The following is a 17,028-nucleotide window of genomic DNA, read 5'->3' as shown; positions in this document are numbered from 1 at the left end:
TCCCTTGTCCGCTATTCCCAAAGTGCCTTAGATCAAATGAGGGAACCACAGTGGAGCTGTTTATTGGCCAAGAGGGCAACACAGCGGTTGTGCAGGTCAGGTCCCAGGTGTGTGTGTGTGTGTGTGTGTGTGTGTGTGTGTGTGTGTGTGTGTGTGTGTGTGTGTGTGTATGCGTGAGAGTTTACTCTCCAACAACCAGTCCCCTCTGGCCAGAGCTAAAAATATGATTGTGTTCTTTTCCATGTTGCCCGGTTAGATAACAGCTAAAAACAGAGGTGAATGCTGATGAGGTAATTAGTGGAATGAATATAGAAAGTAATGCACAAACTCATCCTACCCAGCACTTCATAGAGGCTAACCCCTCGACATGACACGCAACCCTAATTAACATAATACTGTATTGTTGTACCAGTTTTGTCCTAAAGAACTTTGCAAATAGCAGCACCAGATACAGGCACATACAGTATAAGCATAATAAATCTACTCATTGCAGTTATCATTTCAACATAGTTCCTTTAAATGGCCAAAGAAGCATCTTGCTTTTCCAAAACTAATACAAGAGTCTTTGCACTTTGGGGACGGCTTCGCTGTGAAACCAAGATTCCATCATCTTTATGTCTATTTTTATACAGGAGGTGTAGACATTATGTATTTCAGTCCTTTCCAAAGGTGTTGAAATGACTTTAGCCTTCTGTAGATGGCCTCCTTTTAAAGTCCTATATTCGTTTTAAGAGAGGAGTGATGTGCGGTTTTAGGACTTTTCGGTATTTTTCAACCTGGACCCCTATTTCCCCATGTTTTTGTCTAAGTGACTAATAGGGGCAACAATTTCAAATTGGTCCAGTATTGAGGGAGAACGCTGCAGCCGCCAGCCGCTAAATGAGCTGTAATGTAATAATTTGGGGCAACCTGGCACCGTCAGTTTACGTCCACTTAAGTGCTTGTTTTTGCCACCGACAGGCTCAGATTGTTATTGTAAGAGTCTGACAACATTATAGAAAGGACCCTACAGAGAAATAAAACCTTTTTTTTACTTTTCGCATTCTGTTTGTCATTGTGTCATGCGACTTGTTGCCGGAAGAGACGACGGTGGAAACGAGAGTTGGAGAGAGGAGCGCCACGGGGCACCGGTGTTGTCGGAGTTTGTTGTGTTGGAGTACAGAAAGCGTAGCTTAGTGTTATCTAAGAGATTTTTAATGTCATGGCTAAATATTTAGCTGATTTCAACAACGTGGATGCGACGCAACATTTCAGAACAAGAGTTCTCTGAGCGAGACACACAATACCAAACAGAGCGGATCAAGCTTAATGTAAGAAAAATGTTTCTTAACGCTGCAAGTAGCAAAAAGCACTTTTAGTGGACAGAAACTGACGGTGCCAGGGTGCCCCAAATGATTATATTACAGCCTGTTTAGCGGCTGCCGGCTGCAGCGTTCTCCCTCAGTACTGGACCAATTTCAAAAAGAGTTGTCCCCATTTCACTTAGACAAAAAAACATGAGGAAATAGGGTCCAGGTTGAAAAATACCAAAGTTACCCTTTAATGACGATATTTGTTTCTTTAATCCTGCATTAATTTATTTCTTTTCTGGTCACTCTGGGGTCAGTGTAATACGCTGAAAACACATTATCTCCTTATAAAGGTGTTTTGGCTAACATGTTAGCATACAATTGCCTATTTACAAGTTTGATGGGAGTAAAGTTACAGGCTCAAAACGGCTCCGTGGAGAGGAACTTCGGAGTTGGGAGATAATCCTCAGTGGGTTTGTCACTACAAGCTGCTCCTTTCACATTACACAAAGTCACCTGACCCATTGTTAAGTATATTGATTAGTACAGCTTTAAAGAAGAAGAGAAATGGGTGTGAATGAATTGCATTATTAGATTAAAAAAGACTTTGCAGCTTCACATACTTCTATGAGATGTAGTTGTATTTGCAAGCCAGTGTAATGAAGAGTTACTGTAAACACAGTTTGCTGACAAGACTGACATGAGCCACCATGAGGGCATGAACTTGTGATCTTGTTACTGGTCAGGTCAGAACCTCTCCCACCACAAATCAGCAACCAGCTCTGTTTGTTTGAGACAGTCAGGCTTCAGAGACGATTCAAACCCTTTGAGATGCCGATTTAACCTTTTCATCGCTGTTTCACCAGAGAGAAAATGCTTGGAAATCCGGACTAATCCCCCGTTTAGACAGCCGTAAAATGTGTAATACGGTTGATACAGCATGATATATCCCCTTGGTGTGGCCATTCATGAGTTCAAACAGACTTCAGCTGAAATGTTTGGAAGAGGACGAGAGATAGTGCTAGTATGGTGGGGTCAGAACAAGGTGAGAGAGACTGAGGAAACATTTCAGTGACTTGTTACACCTAAAAGGCCTCGTCATTCTCATTTTGATTGGATTGTCAGTTTTAATTAAAGGCTTGACTCCAGCAGGATCAGTATAATGGGAGAAAGCTTTTACATTTTTTTGATACTGTATAATGAACAGAGAGATTTTCATTTACAGTAAACTGGAAATTGGCTAAGTTCATTTATGATTTCTAATTATTGGACTGTGGCACACATACAAACACAAACTGACAGGAAAATACATGCACTCTCGTAGTGGAAGTGGAAATGACTCAGCACATTATTGCAGATTAAATTACGCCTAAAAAACAGTAAGCGATCATTTCTGTGTTGACTGTGTCCTTTGCTGTGCCGTGACCTCTTTTATTGTGTCAAGTGATTGGTAATTTCCATAATAGCTCAATGTAACAAGAGAAAGCTGGCAGAATGCCACCGTAATATTGCATGATCACTTATCTGCTGGAGGATTAAGCTAAGAGGGTGAACCTGCTAAGTATCAGCTCAAAGCACCACTGTGCAAGCCTCACAGAGCTGCTAGAAGGGCTGTAGACTCTTGTCTTCGGATATATAGGTATATAGGTTCTGAGAGTTGAGAGACAAAATCCACAGTCCTCGTTCTGGGCAAAAATGTACTTTAAAGTTCAATCAAATATGAGGCTTCAGCTGTCTGAGTTAGGAAAATATACAGTATGTTCTGAATTTATATTCTTTTTAGAGATTGCCTCTTTTCATTTCTCCACACAGTGTTGCCTTGCTGAGCTGCGATGGAGGGCAACACAAATAGGGAATTACGTGCTAAAAAGACAGTAACCGAGGTACAAAGACAGAGCATTTGATTTGGCTAATTCAGGCTGAAGCCTCATATTAGCATAATACATAAATCATACATAAAACTAATCTGTAATTTAAAAAAAAAAAATACAATGAAAAATAATGATAACTTGAAGCACAAAAAATTAGCTTCCAAAAATGAAAAAATAAAAATAAAAAAAGACCCAAAAAAGGAGCTATAATTTAGAAAAATACAATGAAAAATAATGACACGCACAAAAAAAATTGCAAAAATGAGCCTCCAACAATAAAAAAAGACAAAAAAACACAATATAAGCGATAATTTAGAAAAATGACAACAAGAAGCACAAAAAATAAGCAAAAATTAGCTTCCAAAAATGAAAAAAATAAATAAATACAAAAAAAGAAAAAAAAACAACAACTAAGTGATAATTTAGAAAAACACAACGAAAAACAATGACAATAACAAGCACAACAAATTTGCAAAAATTTGTTTTCCAAAAATTAAAAAACAAAACAAAAGTGGGCCTATCCTTTAAGGTTTCAGAAATGCTTGCACATGCAGGTATGAAGCAGGGCCGTGCCAACCGGCTAATCAGTTCAATCAAAACATGATTACATACTGGAGTCCATTTGTTAATTGCTACTCATTTAGGGAAATTAGCATCTTCATTTTGAAAATACCCTCAACTGTAATTGAGTTAACATCCAGAGGAAAGATACAGACACTCTTCTGAGCATTTGCCAGTCAAGTTTTATTTCACTTTTGAGAAAAAAAAAAGAGAGAAAAGAAAAGTTTGGTCTTTGTAAACATCTATATCGTTTTTCATGTCATGTCATTTATCAGCGTTTAAAAATACTTTACTCTTTACTACGACATTTCCAACATCAACACCGTATTCAGAATGATTCATGCATCGACACTCGTGGACAGAATGATATGAAGAGATATGAAGAGTCCACACACACTCGCGCTCACACACACACACACGCACAATAAAAAAGGGATAAGAGCACACTCATTGTAAAATGTTACAATACTAATTTGCTGTTCTACTCTCTGAGGGCTTTTTTTTTACAAAACAAATCACCAAAACAACACAAAACAATGGAAACAAATTATACAATAATATAACAATAATAAAAGAAATGGAAAAATACCACATAATTATATCAAAAGCACTTTGTGACCGCATAAATAGGACTGCATGATATTTTAATAAAATGAAGAGTGATAAAATATATAAATATTTAGAAGGTAGAGAGCAATAGAGTGGCTAACAATAGAGAGAGAGAGAGGGAGAAAAGAACAATGTAAAATAAATAGAATAAAATAGTGGCTGATTAACACAAGAGAAACTCTCACACACTCTCTCACACACACTCACACGCACACTAGGGATGTTTCCAAATCTGAAATCTGGTTCTTTACAAGCTTGTTCAGTATCATTTTTGCATTCAGAAACAAAATCCTTTACATTACATCTTAATGTTTCTCAAAGCATCGAACAGCTTTGAAGAAGTTACCTCGTCATTTGTAGAGTCATCAGGGCTGTTACCAACACCGAGGACACCGAGGTCACGACCTCGCTATTTCTTCTCTAAATTTGGGGTTTTAGCAAATTGAGAAGGGTGACATTTGACAACTAAAAGCATACACATGGTGGGTATAATTTGACTCAATATATTTAAATTTTACTGTATGTGGCAATATATATATACATATTATTTATATGTATATATATTTATAACAAAATATAAATAAATAAATGACTTGAGCTGACAATACATACTGGTGTCAATAAGATACCTTCGGGGTAAGTATAATGTAAACATGACAGCAGATACTTGCATTAACAATGCCTCCAGGTTTACAGAATACAAATACTTTTACAAATAATCTTTATATCTCAAACTCTGATATAGTGATGTCTGTAAACACCCCTAACACACGCATAGACATATGCACAGTAAATCAACCATGCGCGTTTTAAGGCCTTTACACACCGGCAGTGGGTTTTTTTAGTTTTTTTTTCGCACATCAATATATTTTTTTTGAACTGCTGTTTTTGCCATGAATACTCACACAAAACGACGATATTATGATTTTTGTTGATTTTCTGAGCTTTCGCACCGCGAATAAAGGCCTCAACCAATCACGTTGTGCGGAACGGGTTGAGTAGCGCCTATATTTATGAAACAACAACATGGAGGCTCCGTAGTCCGAACCAAGACTGCAAACTTTATTTCTCCTTTCAATTTTGTCAAGCGCAGCGCAGACTAGATCCACTAATTCCATTCTTACCTTTCACAATAAAAGCCCTAGACCTATAATATTCGCAGGCGAGTATTTTGCATGTTTATTCAACACGCCCCCGGTGTGTAAAGGCCTTTACAGAGTGATATAAATACATTTCAGTTTTCATCTCAGGGCACCATTGTAGTCGTTTTATTGAACAATACTGGGAAACATGTAGAGTTATTAATTGACTGTAGAGATTAAAAAATACCAAAGCTACCAAGTACAGCCAGCGGCGTGTGTGTGTGTGTGGATTGCTTGATTGATTCCCATATCGATCTTGTGTTTCTGCATGTACAGCACATGTGTATATATAATATAGTGTATGACAGTTACTCACACACACTACACTTCTTAAAGCAATGTGCCACCATCTATTCCCAGTCTTGATTGCCAGCCAGATCTATTATACATCTAATCTGATTCGACAGGTACACACACACCTGGCGCGGAAGAGTATCAGGTATAATCTACCTGGCTCTGTTTCTGTCACACACACACACACATACACACACACGGGAGCGAATCCAATTTCCAGACATTTTTACTGTGGGTCAGGTTGGCATCCTAATTGATTAATCTAACGTATGGGCAGGGACACACAGGGTGAGCCCTTATAAGGAGATTACAACACCAACTGAGACAAAAAAACACTCACACAAAAGGCACAAATACGCATGTAGAGCTACACACAATGGATGCACATGCAAACAAGGGGAGGCACGAGGAACACAAAGTAAAAGGAACACAAATGTTGAAAAAAAAAAGAAAGAAAGATGGACATATGAAGAGTAATATATGTTGAAATTCGCCCACAGAGAGAGAAAAACTGAATGAGAAATTGTCACATTCACTAGAAGAAGGGCAAGCAGACAAAATGAGAAACATCAAAAGAGAATGACACACACACACGTCTCACACACACCAGCAACAGTCAAGAAGACAACGGCTTGCAGATAGATGGTCGCTAAGCAACAGGCAAGAGACTAAAAATATGGTTGCATTTCTTCACTCACTTACAAAGCATGCGTGCACACACACAGGCACACACACGCACACTCAGTCGTCCTCCAGCAAGGCTTATCAACCTTTAAAAAGCCTACATTTCTAAATCAGTCCCAGTATTTGTGTGTTCCTGTGGCGTCAGCACAGCAGCACTATTAACCTGCCCACTCATTCTTAAACTGGAAACTGTTACAGGAGCTTAAGTCATTGAGAAACGGAGTTTGGCCCAGCAGACGTCCTGGCGTCTCAAAGGGGCCAGGAGCCATGCCAACGTGCCAGTCAGATCTGGCGACTTGGCAGATGACCTTCGTCACGGAGGGTTTACTCTACTGCGGGCTGCAGAGACAATCAAAGGATCTAGATGGTTAGTCAGACAGTTTCAGCTGGTTGATTCAAACACCATCTCAACAAGCATCCGGGACCGTACAGTAGCTACACTGAGGTCATATCGTTTGTATTTTTTTTCAGGGAATTTTAGAGATTTGTCAGAAGATGACACTTGGTGGTTGTTTTGCAGCCTGGCTATAGGGATGTTTGATCAGTCCACCACATAGACGGTATATAAAGATGGAAGACATGGCAGTTCCCCAAAAGTGAAGCCAAAACATCCTGATCGCCCCCTAGTGGCTGGCTGCAGTATAGGTCATAGAGCCCACCCCCTCCATGTTAGCGGATGGGACGTGAGCCAAACTAAAAAGTCAAAGTACACGTCAAATAAATTTTTCCCAAAGATGTTTTTTATCATTTTAGGTAGTTTTTATCATGCTGATGTTTGTTCAAGTGTTCATTTTGCTGATAAGTTTGATATTAATTAGTTGCTATAAAAAGGAGGGCGGGACGATTCAACAATTTGAATTCGTCCGATACTTCGGTTTATGACCAAATATTTGCAAAACTAATGACATTTGCGTCAGCTTCACGTGTAAGTTGTTTAGTGCCAATTAGCAAATGATAGCATGCTAACCCACTTAGATAAACTTAGATAATGACCATGGTTTATAAATGCTGAAGATCAGCATCTAACTGAATACATAAAACTTAACTTAATTTTGTAACTTTCTTTTGGGGGGTTGACAGACTTGTGGTCGGTAGGGCTGCATTGGGCTGACTCATGACCTTAGTACTTCTAAGAATGGCTACGGCCCTGCAAGCACTTAACATGCTGCAGCGACCCTACAAGCTCCGGGTCAGCTCCTCTGTGAGTTGGAAACTTGCGTCTAATTTCTAGACAGCAATGTTAAATAATTGCAGCCAAGAAATGTTGAAACAGAGCAAGAGCATCATGGCAAGTGGCCAAACTCCTTCTATCAATGAATGTTGGCTGAGCTCGTCTGAATCAGCTGATACAGTAGAGCTCCAAGCCAGAAAACAGTTGTTCAAGGAATCACAGTTGCTGCTTTCACAGATTCTCTACAATTAAAGATGGGACTATTCTCCTTTTCTTTATAGCTGTCAGAAAGTACTGGAAAGGATCTATAGCGTGGCATTTAAAATGTCACATTTGATTGAAGGGGTGACTCGTACAGGCAGCGGATCAATGCCCCCTCCACTCAAAATCACCACTTATCTTCCATTTGTGCAAGCACCGGCTTTACCGGGGCCGCGTCGGACGAGCTCGTCATGTTGTGTTTAGCCTGGTCACGACTGAGCGGGCTTTGTAAAGCCTGTATTTACACTGAGCTGAAAGCAGCAGGTAATTTGTCCATATTTAACAAGGCGGATGGTGGGCAGGTAAATTGTTGTTTTCATTCCCATTTTTCTTAGCGAAACCTCCGTATAACAAAACGCTAAATTATTGTTTTCTTTCAGGATTTGCCTCGAGGTTAACAATGAGCTTTGTGGGAAGTTGTGGGAGAAATGGTTGCAGAGATTTTCCCTTTATGCTTTTGTTAACAAAGGGATTACATTTAACAACTATCTGCACTGACAAGCCATATGTCCAAGCCTTCTGTCCAGCTTCAGTCCAGCCCCTGGGCAAGACAGAGGTATCCACGTAGACATAATATGAATCTGGATTTGACGCAAACAATGACAAAAATGGTTGATTTCATATGATATAATACTCTCATTAAGCTATTCTGATATCTTACTTTCACACGCACCATGCCCGAATCAACAAACGTTTCACAAAAACAAAATAACTAGCACAGATTTTGATACAGGCTCATACCCATAAAAAATACCAATGCTTAAGCACATATTTATCTGTAGTGTGAACACCTTAAATTTGCCAGTTTTTTATAACTATGACTGGCAGCTTGTGGGACTTGTACAACACCTGCGAGGTAAAACTGCACACTGGAAACGAATGGTGATCTGTGACAGTGTTCTTCTATTAAATCTTTGGATAACAGAGGACTTGTGATTTTTGTTTTTGAGTACAAAGGAACGTCCCAAACTGCTGCGGAACAGTCGTGTGATATTTCAGAGCCGCCGTACATTTCCCCTCGGAGCATTCGACTCTTCTCTCCGTCTGTGAATCATCTCTGATTTTTGTGTTCGCCATCTTACAGCCTTTTTTCCCTTGTGATGGATTTCCTTTAAATGTCTTCTTGAACTGTGTTTCAGAGGAAAAAGGGCACATTGATCTTCCTTATCCTCCCTCCAGGATTTTCTTTACAAAGAGGGGGACTTCACATAAATTAAATATCCGTGTTTTCTCACACACATCAATAAAAGTTTCCTATATTATCATGTACAATTAGAAACACTGGGTATGGTCACAGTTTTGATTTGTCATCAACAACACTGCCCTCGCCGTCATCTTCTTAGTCGTTGAACCAGTGAGATCCTTCACTCTGATTGGTCCCCACCTTTGTCTCGTGTCTCTTGGCGTTACATCATTCCCTGTTTGGTTCCGACTTTGCTTGTCCATGTGTTTGTTTCCTCGCCATTTAATGCAACATTAGAGTGTAAACAGTGTACCTCACAACGTGTAGTGCACGACGCTTCCTCATTACTAGGTGGACTGCTTGCTCGTTGGCTCTCCAGACTTTCTGATCTCCGCTTATCGCACATTTCTTTTGCGTCTCCATGCCACTTTTGAGACTTCTTTCAACATCTTGGTCCTCCTCGTTACATTCCATCTTCCAAGCCACCTGCTTTAACGTTCTTTATCTCCATCTCTCCATACTATATTTATATACTTTTTTTTTTACAATTGCACGGTAACAACATCAACACGTGACGCCATTGAAAAGTTTAGAAAAAAAAATCGGGGAGAAGGGGGGGTTTCCTTCGTGGGATAAACGAGGCTGTCGATTGGCATAAAAGGACAGGGACTTGGGATCGGCTCAATTAAAAAGGGGGTTGGTTGGTGGTGACTACCGCGGTTCATTATCACAACTTTAAGACAATTCCTACAAGGGGGAGATAAGAGTAAGGCAAAAAGGAAGGACGGAGGAGTGAGTACAGTAATGTAGGGTGTACAGTATGTGTGTGTGTGTTGTAGGGTGGAAGGACTATTTTTCGCAGTGTACTCAAGATGAGAAGGAAAAAACGACCAGTTGTCAGTTTGCCCGCAAGTTAGTGAGTGGTCCTCCACTGCAGATTCACCTGAGGGCCCCAAAGTGTGTGTGTGTTTGTGTGTAGAGCTGGGAGAAGAGGGGTTAAAAGTAATAAGTCACTGGTCGTATTAGATAGAGTTCAGTGGGCGTAATGGGAGGATCCATCATTCCTCTGACGACGAGATACAGCAAAGACGGAAGTAGCGAGAGAGAGAGAGAGAGAGAGAGAGAGAGAGAGAGAGAGAGAGAGAGAGTAAGTGAGGAGGGGGTGTAGAATATTTTTGCCCTTCTTTTACTTTTTTTCCGTGTTGTGTTTTCTCTAGACCCTCCGTGGAATTTATCCAGACCTTTCTCTAGTTTTGTTGCCTCTGGCTTCCTCTCTAAACTTTCCCACTTTCATCTTCCACCCTTATCCTTCCTCTTCATCTTCATTTTTCCCTTCAGAGGCCGGGCTAACAGCTCTGCTTGCGGTCTATCTCTTCTTCTCTCCTGCTGGTTTCGGCAGTATACCGGAACGATATCAGCCTTGTATTAAACAGTGTTGTCCACTGATGATGATGGATGATTGAGGTAACAACGTAAAAGCGCCCTCTGAAACCTGCACTGCAATTTCTTCATTCAGTCCTACTGTTAAATAATTCTTATTTTAGAGGGTTTATGTATCCAAGAAGTTTCTTCATCACTGGAAAGATGGTGGGTCTCCTTTCCTTTTAGAGTTTTAGTGTGTCATAATGGCTTAGGAAATAAATAAATGGAAAGATAGAAATAAATCAGAGACACTGAAAAATTGTTTTGGGCGTTAAAAAAAGAGGAAATTGAAAGATCTGCTGAAAAACGTTCAGATCGGCGCATATCGATCCACCTCTACCACCCGTCTCTCCTCGTCCCGTCGCCGTCTGAAGACTCCTCCATCTCTCCCTCTCTCTCTCTCTCTCTCCATATTGGCAGTGGGTCTCTCTCCCTCCCCTCTCCTCTCCATTTAAAAACTTGGTAAATGGCAGTAGGCCTCCAGTGAGGCCAGCAGGATGTAAATCAGCCACATCGAGGCGAACAGCATGCACGTTATTATCTTGCAAGTCCGCGGCCCGCCCAGCTCGCCGCCGGCCACCGTCGCCCGCCGCCGGTACAGCAGAATGATCACGCACATCACGGCCATGATGGTGAAGAGGGTGACGGAAAAGGCCAGGTTCCCTGGGTCCACCTTGAACACCTTGCCCTTGGAGCGCCAGACCACGGCGGCGATGGTCCACGCCACGCCGATGCCGAGGAAGACGTTGACGGCGTTGGAGCCGGTGACGTTCCCAATGGAGGCGTCGGCGTACTGGTCCTGGATGGCGGCAACCTTGCTGGCGAATGTGTCTGGATGAGGAAGACAAGATTTTATAGGAATATAAGGGCTTCATTATCTTTGATATCACGTTTTAAAACTGTTGTATGACGCTTACTCTTACTTTTGGTGTCGATTTTATGTCATAAAAACTTTTAGCATTTTTTTAAATTATACTAACAGCTGATAAAAGTTACAGCAATATGAAAACATATAAACGAGGCAGGAAACAGAAAAGTAAAACATCAACCTGAGGTCAAAACAAAACAATCAAATAATGTAAAGCAACAATATTGAAGTCTCATAAAAACATTTTTTGAAGATCTTTTGTAAATGTCTCTCTCACACGCCACAGAGGAAGTGACCTGAAGGTTACATTGAGCATGGAACCACCCACGTACAGTATAGTAGCCTACTCTCACAGTCACATACAGACTGTGGCAAACATGGGCTGTATGGAAAGAGAAACGCAGCAGAGAAGGTTCAGAACGGATGTCAGTATTTATGGAAATAATTACACATTTAATGGACGACTGTTGGAGGCAGAGAAAGACAGGCAGGGAATAAACAATACATACAGATAACAAAATAGCAAGGAGAGCCAACAAGGGGAAGAGAATAATGAAAATCACAAGAGATGGAACTTAATTGAGAAAGACGTCACAAAATATTGGGGTGCCAAGCAAAAGAAAGAGTTAATTGTTTAAAAATCTGCTAGTCAATTTGAACAGAATCAGTCAAACTGTATAGTTGCTCTGTCTATAGCATTTCTCACCAATCTTAAAGGGGAACACATCCTAAATTAAGAATTCCAATATGTTACTTCCATGGACTGGTAAAGTTCAATCAATATTTCTGAACATGAGCCAGTGAAGTAGGTCTCAAACTTGTGATGTTATATAGGGTACATAATACTGGAGCTGCTCCATAGACGATGAATGGGGGATGATTTAGTTTGTTTTCTTTTTCTTATACCCAAATGAGCTTTATTTTATTGTTGTGCTGTCAGTTGTGAAACAGAAAATATCCCCATATAGTCAAAACATCCTCCTGGGAGCTCTCAGCATCAGCATATCTCCCCATTCATTGTCTATGGAACAGTTCCACACTTTATACCCGATGACATCACAAGTTTGAGTTTTAGCACTCTAGTTTTTGGATTTGGGAGAGAGTTGTTCATGTTTACTTATATTTTTGGACTGTCTTAGACCAGAGAAATAACATGTATGAACTTTGAAAATGGGTTTAGTTTCCCTTTAAAGGGACATTATATTTTGTATAGTTGGGGCAAGCAGAGCGAGCCTCCAAAAACTTTCAAAATAGAATATTATTTTACATGAATCATTTCTCGGCTCTGAATTGAAAGTAAACACAGTAAGAAGCCCCCTGAATCAGTTGTTGCTAACTGTTATTAGCGCAGGTAGTTTGCTAGTTGGTAAGTAGATTCCTATTCAGTTAGCAAAAATAGCTAATTTAGGAGGTTGTTCTCATACACCGTTCGTAGCTATACCTACGAAACAATTCATATGTAATCCACGTAATCCTGAACCAGGAAGTATAAAGAGGTCGGGGTGGATGGTTGGGTCAAAAACCACCAGACTTTCGACCATGTTTGTACCCCTTGTGAAACCAGAAGTCAATGTTGATTTATTTGTCACGTAACTTCCGTGCTTAAGTTACGCCACTTCTGGAGTTATTTTAACCTAAACCACGATCTTTTCCTAAACCTAACTAAGTAGTTTTGTTGCCTAAACGTCACCAAGTTTTTTCCTGTGAAGACGGAAGTTTATCTTGAAAAGACTGTATGCACGTAACGAGCGAAAATTGACACATGTAGCTGGACATTCGTAGGAAAACGCACAAAAAATGAGGAATATGTTTTTGTAAGATATCGTACGAACCGTTGTATGAGGATACGTTGAATCCAGTGACATTGTTTTTGTGTTTCCTTTGATTTGGACTTAGAGACCAGCATTTGAAATGTTTTTTGTTACATTTAATGTTATCTCAAAAGCTTTACGAGAATTGTCTGCTTGCCATGATATATATTATTTTGCTGGAGTTGCTTTACTCAAATCTTTATAACAGAGGTGGCGAGTGTAAAGTTTGACCCATTGTCACAGCCACAGTTAAGACCCAGGTTGGATGCGTTCAGTAACATCCACTTGGTTTATGTTATTTTTCATCTATATTCTAGAAATAAAACACAGAAATTTGACTTTCAGGAAGATCTTTCCATTCTGTAATCCACCGTTGTATATTGGCATCAGCCTGAGACAGAACAGATGTAGGTCTCATTAATGCTGTAAACCGCTGTAGGTGCACATTAGTGGAGCTCTGTGGGGCTGCACATCTGAGCAGAAATTGAGTAAAAATCGCAAAGCCTCTACAACTGGGTTGGCAGGGAACACCAGGGAAACAGCTGCCAGTTATTGTACGCCTGTCTCGGCTTATTTCTATTTATAGACCGGCTGGTGAGATGAGTCTCAATTCTCATTTGAATGTCAGAGAGATTAGTTGAAATTCATATCCCGATCCCAACATGAAAAAAAGACCCTCCAAACTTTCTTGGGGGGGGGGGATGAATTGTAATCCCGTTGGTAGCAGACCGCACAAAAAGAAATGAAAAGTTGGTGTGTGTTGACACGCGGGCACATCAGATGGTGGATTTGAATCTGAGTCATGAAACCACATTATTGCCTCCACACATATACACTACTCACTACTGCTGGCAACACAGAAGATCATACTCAAATGTAAGATATATACATATACTTTACATTCACTTTACAAGTTTATACATTGTTCTTTCCCAGTCATGAATAACCTTCTTAAAGGGATAGTTCGGGTGTTTTAAAGTGGGGTTGTATGAAGTACTTATCCATAGTAGGTGTATTACTTACAGTAGATGACGGTCGGCATGCCCCCAGCTTCGAGAAACTGACACCGGAGCAAAGCAATACAGTGCTGTGGACGGGGACAGCGGAAAAACATATTTCAACCACCTCAAAGAGAGGCTCACCTAAAAAAATTAATATCCGTTAAAGTGTACGCTATATTTAGCATATTTTCACCGCTTTATCTTGCCATCAGACGGCCCTTTGCTTTTCCTTTCCGACCTGGAACTGAACTGAAAGTGAAACTTATCTATGCAGGCTCAGATGACAAAAACAGTATAGATACGTTTCACTTTCAGTTCGGAAAATATTCTAAATATAGCTTACACTCAAACGGATATACATTTTTTAAGGTGAGCCTTTCTGTTAGGTGGCTACAATGCGTTTTTCTGTCGTTCCCGTCCACAGCACTGTATTGCTTTGCTCCGGTGCCGGTGCTCCTGTCTGTTTATCCAAGCTGGGGGAACGCCGGCCGCCATCTACTGTAAGTAATACACCTACTATGATAAGTGCCTCATAAAACCCCACTTCAAAACCCCACTTCACTATCCCTTTAAAGACCCAAATTACAGAACAACATACAATGTGTTTTCAGAAACAGTGTTGCCTGATTCCAGACCTCTGAATCGCACCCAGATGATTCCTAAATGTTAAATGGTTTATGTTAGCAAGCCAGCTGAGGTGATTTTGGAGTTACTGGAGGGCGTATTCATCCTCTCTTTTTACAGCACACCTGCAGCCCCTGCAAGAAGCTAATATTTCCTCCTTGTTAGGGGGCAAACAAGCCAATTCTCCCCCAAATGTCAAATTAAAAGAGTGTTACTGGGATTAGTAACTGTAATGTAATTACTGAATTACAGATTGTAATCCCTTACACTAGGTGTTACTGAATAATGTGATCACATTACTGTAACATGTCAAATAAAGTCTAGGTAGTGTAGGGTCAGTAGCACATTACTTATAATGTGTCATACACTGGTCAAAGCCGGGAACATAGAAACAGAACATGTTAGCTGCTCCTAGCAACAGCTACCGCAGCTTCGGCGTGATGGATATTATTACCATAATAATGTCCTTTTATTTAAATGTCTGGAAGAGCTCAGTAATAAAATTGTAAAATCATATTTTAGTTGATTTTTGTGAGTGATATAAATTATATAAAAATGTGTTGATATCGTCTCATATCTTTTGCAGGCCAAAAATTGAATACCATATTGTGGCAGACGTTGTGATATCGGCAAATATTGTATCGTTGCCCAAAGAATCAATATAATATTGTATCATGATGAAACTTGTGATTTACACCCCTATGAAACAAGACGGCACTCAGTGTCCCTGTTATTATGGATATTGCATCTTTATAAGGACTATGTCTGCGAGAGAAAGCAGTTCCAAACAAAACTGTCCATGTATTTTTTAATGAAAAAGCCAAGACTCTCTCAGTTCATCCAGAGATAAACTCAAAGTAGTGGTGTGAAGAGAATCTGTGATCTCTACAGGACTTCACCACCAACACAAATATCCCAAACAAACAACACTGATACTGTTTAAATGGCTCAGATGGTTCCAGCTGAGCTCCGTAAACCTCTTAAACAGACAGAAACATGTAGCAGTTCACAGCGTTCGAGCATCTGATCAGCGTTTGCCTCTAATAGCCTGAATCGGCAAATCTGGTGTAAATTGGCTGGATAATCCTCCAGAGTGGCTCCGATGCAATAACACAGAAATGCTTTTATAGATCCGGAGGAGGGGAAGGGTGGGAAAAAAAGAGAGGAGATGAATGATTCTAACAAGCTTCACGGAGATCACAATCACACACGCACTTACACACAAGTGAGCACACACTCCCGGTGGAAGTTATAATGACCTGAGGGACCTGCCGCACGCAAACTGGCATCATCTCGGCAGAGCAAACACATTTTCACCCACTCACACCTGGGTACCACAGCACACGGGTCAGAATGATGGATGATACGGCAGTGAAAATGCAACATCCAATAAGTAGAGGGGAGGGAGAGAGACAGAGAGAGAGAGAGAGCACTAAGGTAAAGTCAGAATAATAAATAGTGCGGGATGGGGCATGAGAGCAATCGTAACAGATAAATGAGGTGGGATATGAGAATGTGAGGACAGAAGGAAGGAGAGAAAACATGAGTGAAAAAGATAAAACAAAGGAGAGTGAAAGAGATTCGGAACAGGCAAAGCCGACAAGTTAACATCATGTGATAGGACAAACACACTGATAAAGGATATCAAATCTGTGTTTACAGCCTCCAAATCCAACACACAACATAATATGGCTGCTGCAGGAATTTATTCAGACGTCGCCGCAAGCCATCAAGGAGCAAGAGTAGCAAAAGAGCTATTTCTATAAATCATACAGAAGGGGGAAAAAATAAAACGACTGACGAGAGGAATGAGGAAGGGAATTGAATTAAAGCCCTGGGACAACGCGTCCCCTCGAGGCGGAGACAAGCTCAGGCTGAAGGCTCAGCGATGGAGCCGGCGTTTTACAATCCAATTTTTATTTCCGGCCTGCTTACTGAGGCTATTGAAATCAGATGGAGGAGAGAGGATCAGTCTTCTTCTTTTTATGGGTTTGTTTGTTTGTCATATCAGGAAAACATGCATCTCATTTCGCTACTGTTTTTGTGGGGCGAGTTGTTTTCTGCTTGAATGTTATGTAATGTCAGTAAGGAAGTATGCACCATGAAATGATTTAAAGGTCCCATATTGTAAAAAGTGACATTTTCATGGCTTTTATATTATAAAGCAGGTTTAAGTTCTATATAAATACTTTGAAACTATCGAAACGCTTAATCCACAGAGAAACACACACAGCCCA

At 40.4% G+C, this 17,028-nt stretch overlaps 1 protein-coding gene across 3 annotated transcripts in view; it reads right to left on the bottom strand.

Moving 5' to 3' along the window:
- Positions 1-9,874: 9,874 nt before the first annotated feature.
- slc8a4b (solute carrier family 8 member 4b) overlaps positions 9,875-17,028 on the bottom strand; it is a 119,688-nt gene continuing 112,534 nt past the window's right edge. For all 3 annotated transcript variants that reach the window (XM_074623039.1, XM_074623043.1, XM_074623042.1), the window contains one exon: positions 9,875-11,318. In XM_074623039.1, coding sequence (XP_074479140.1) covers positions 10,939-11,318 — 380 coding nt within the window. In that variant the 3' untranslated portion in view covers positions 9,875-10,938. The remainder of the gene's footprint in view (positions 11,319-17,028) is intronic.

Source organism: Sebastes fasciatus, chromosome 22, assembly GCF_043250625.1.
Source record: "Sebastes fasciatus isolate fSebFas1 chromosome 22, fSebFas1.pri, whole genome shotgun sequence".
NCBI classification, from domain to species: Eukaryota; Metazoa; Chordata; class Actinopteri; order Perciformes; family Sebastidae; genus Sebastes; species Sebastes fasciatus.
Note: the sequence above shows the minus strand (reverse complement) of the source record. Positions and strands in the feature narration are given on the sequence as shown.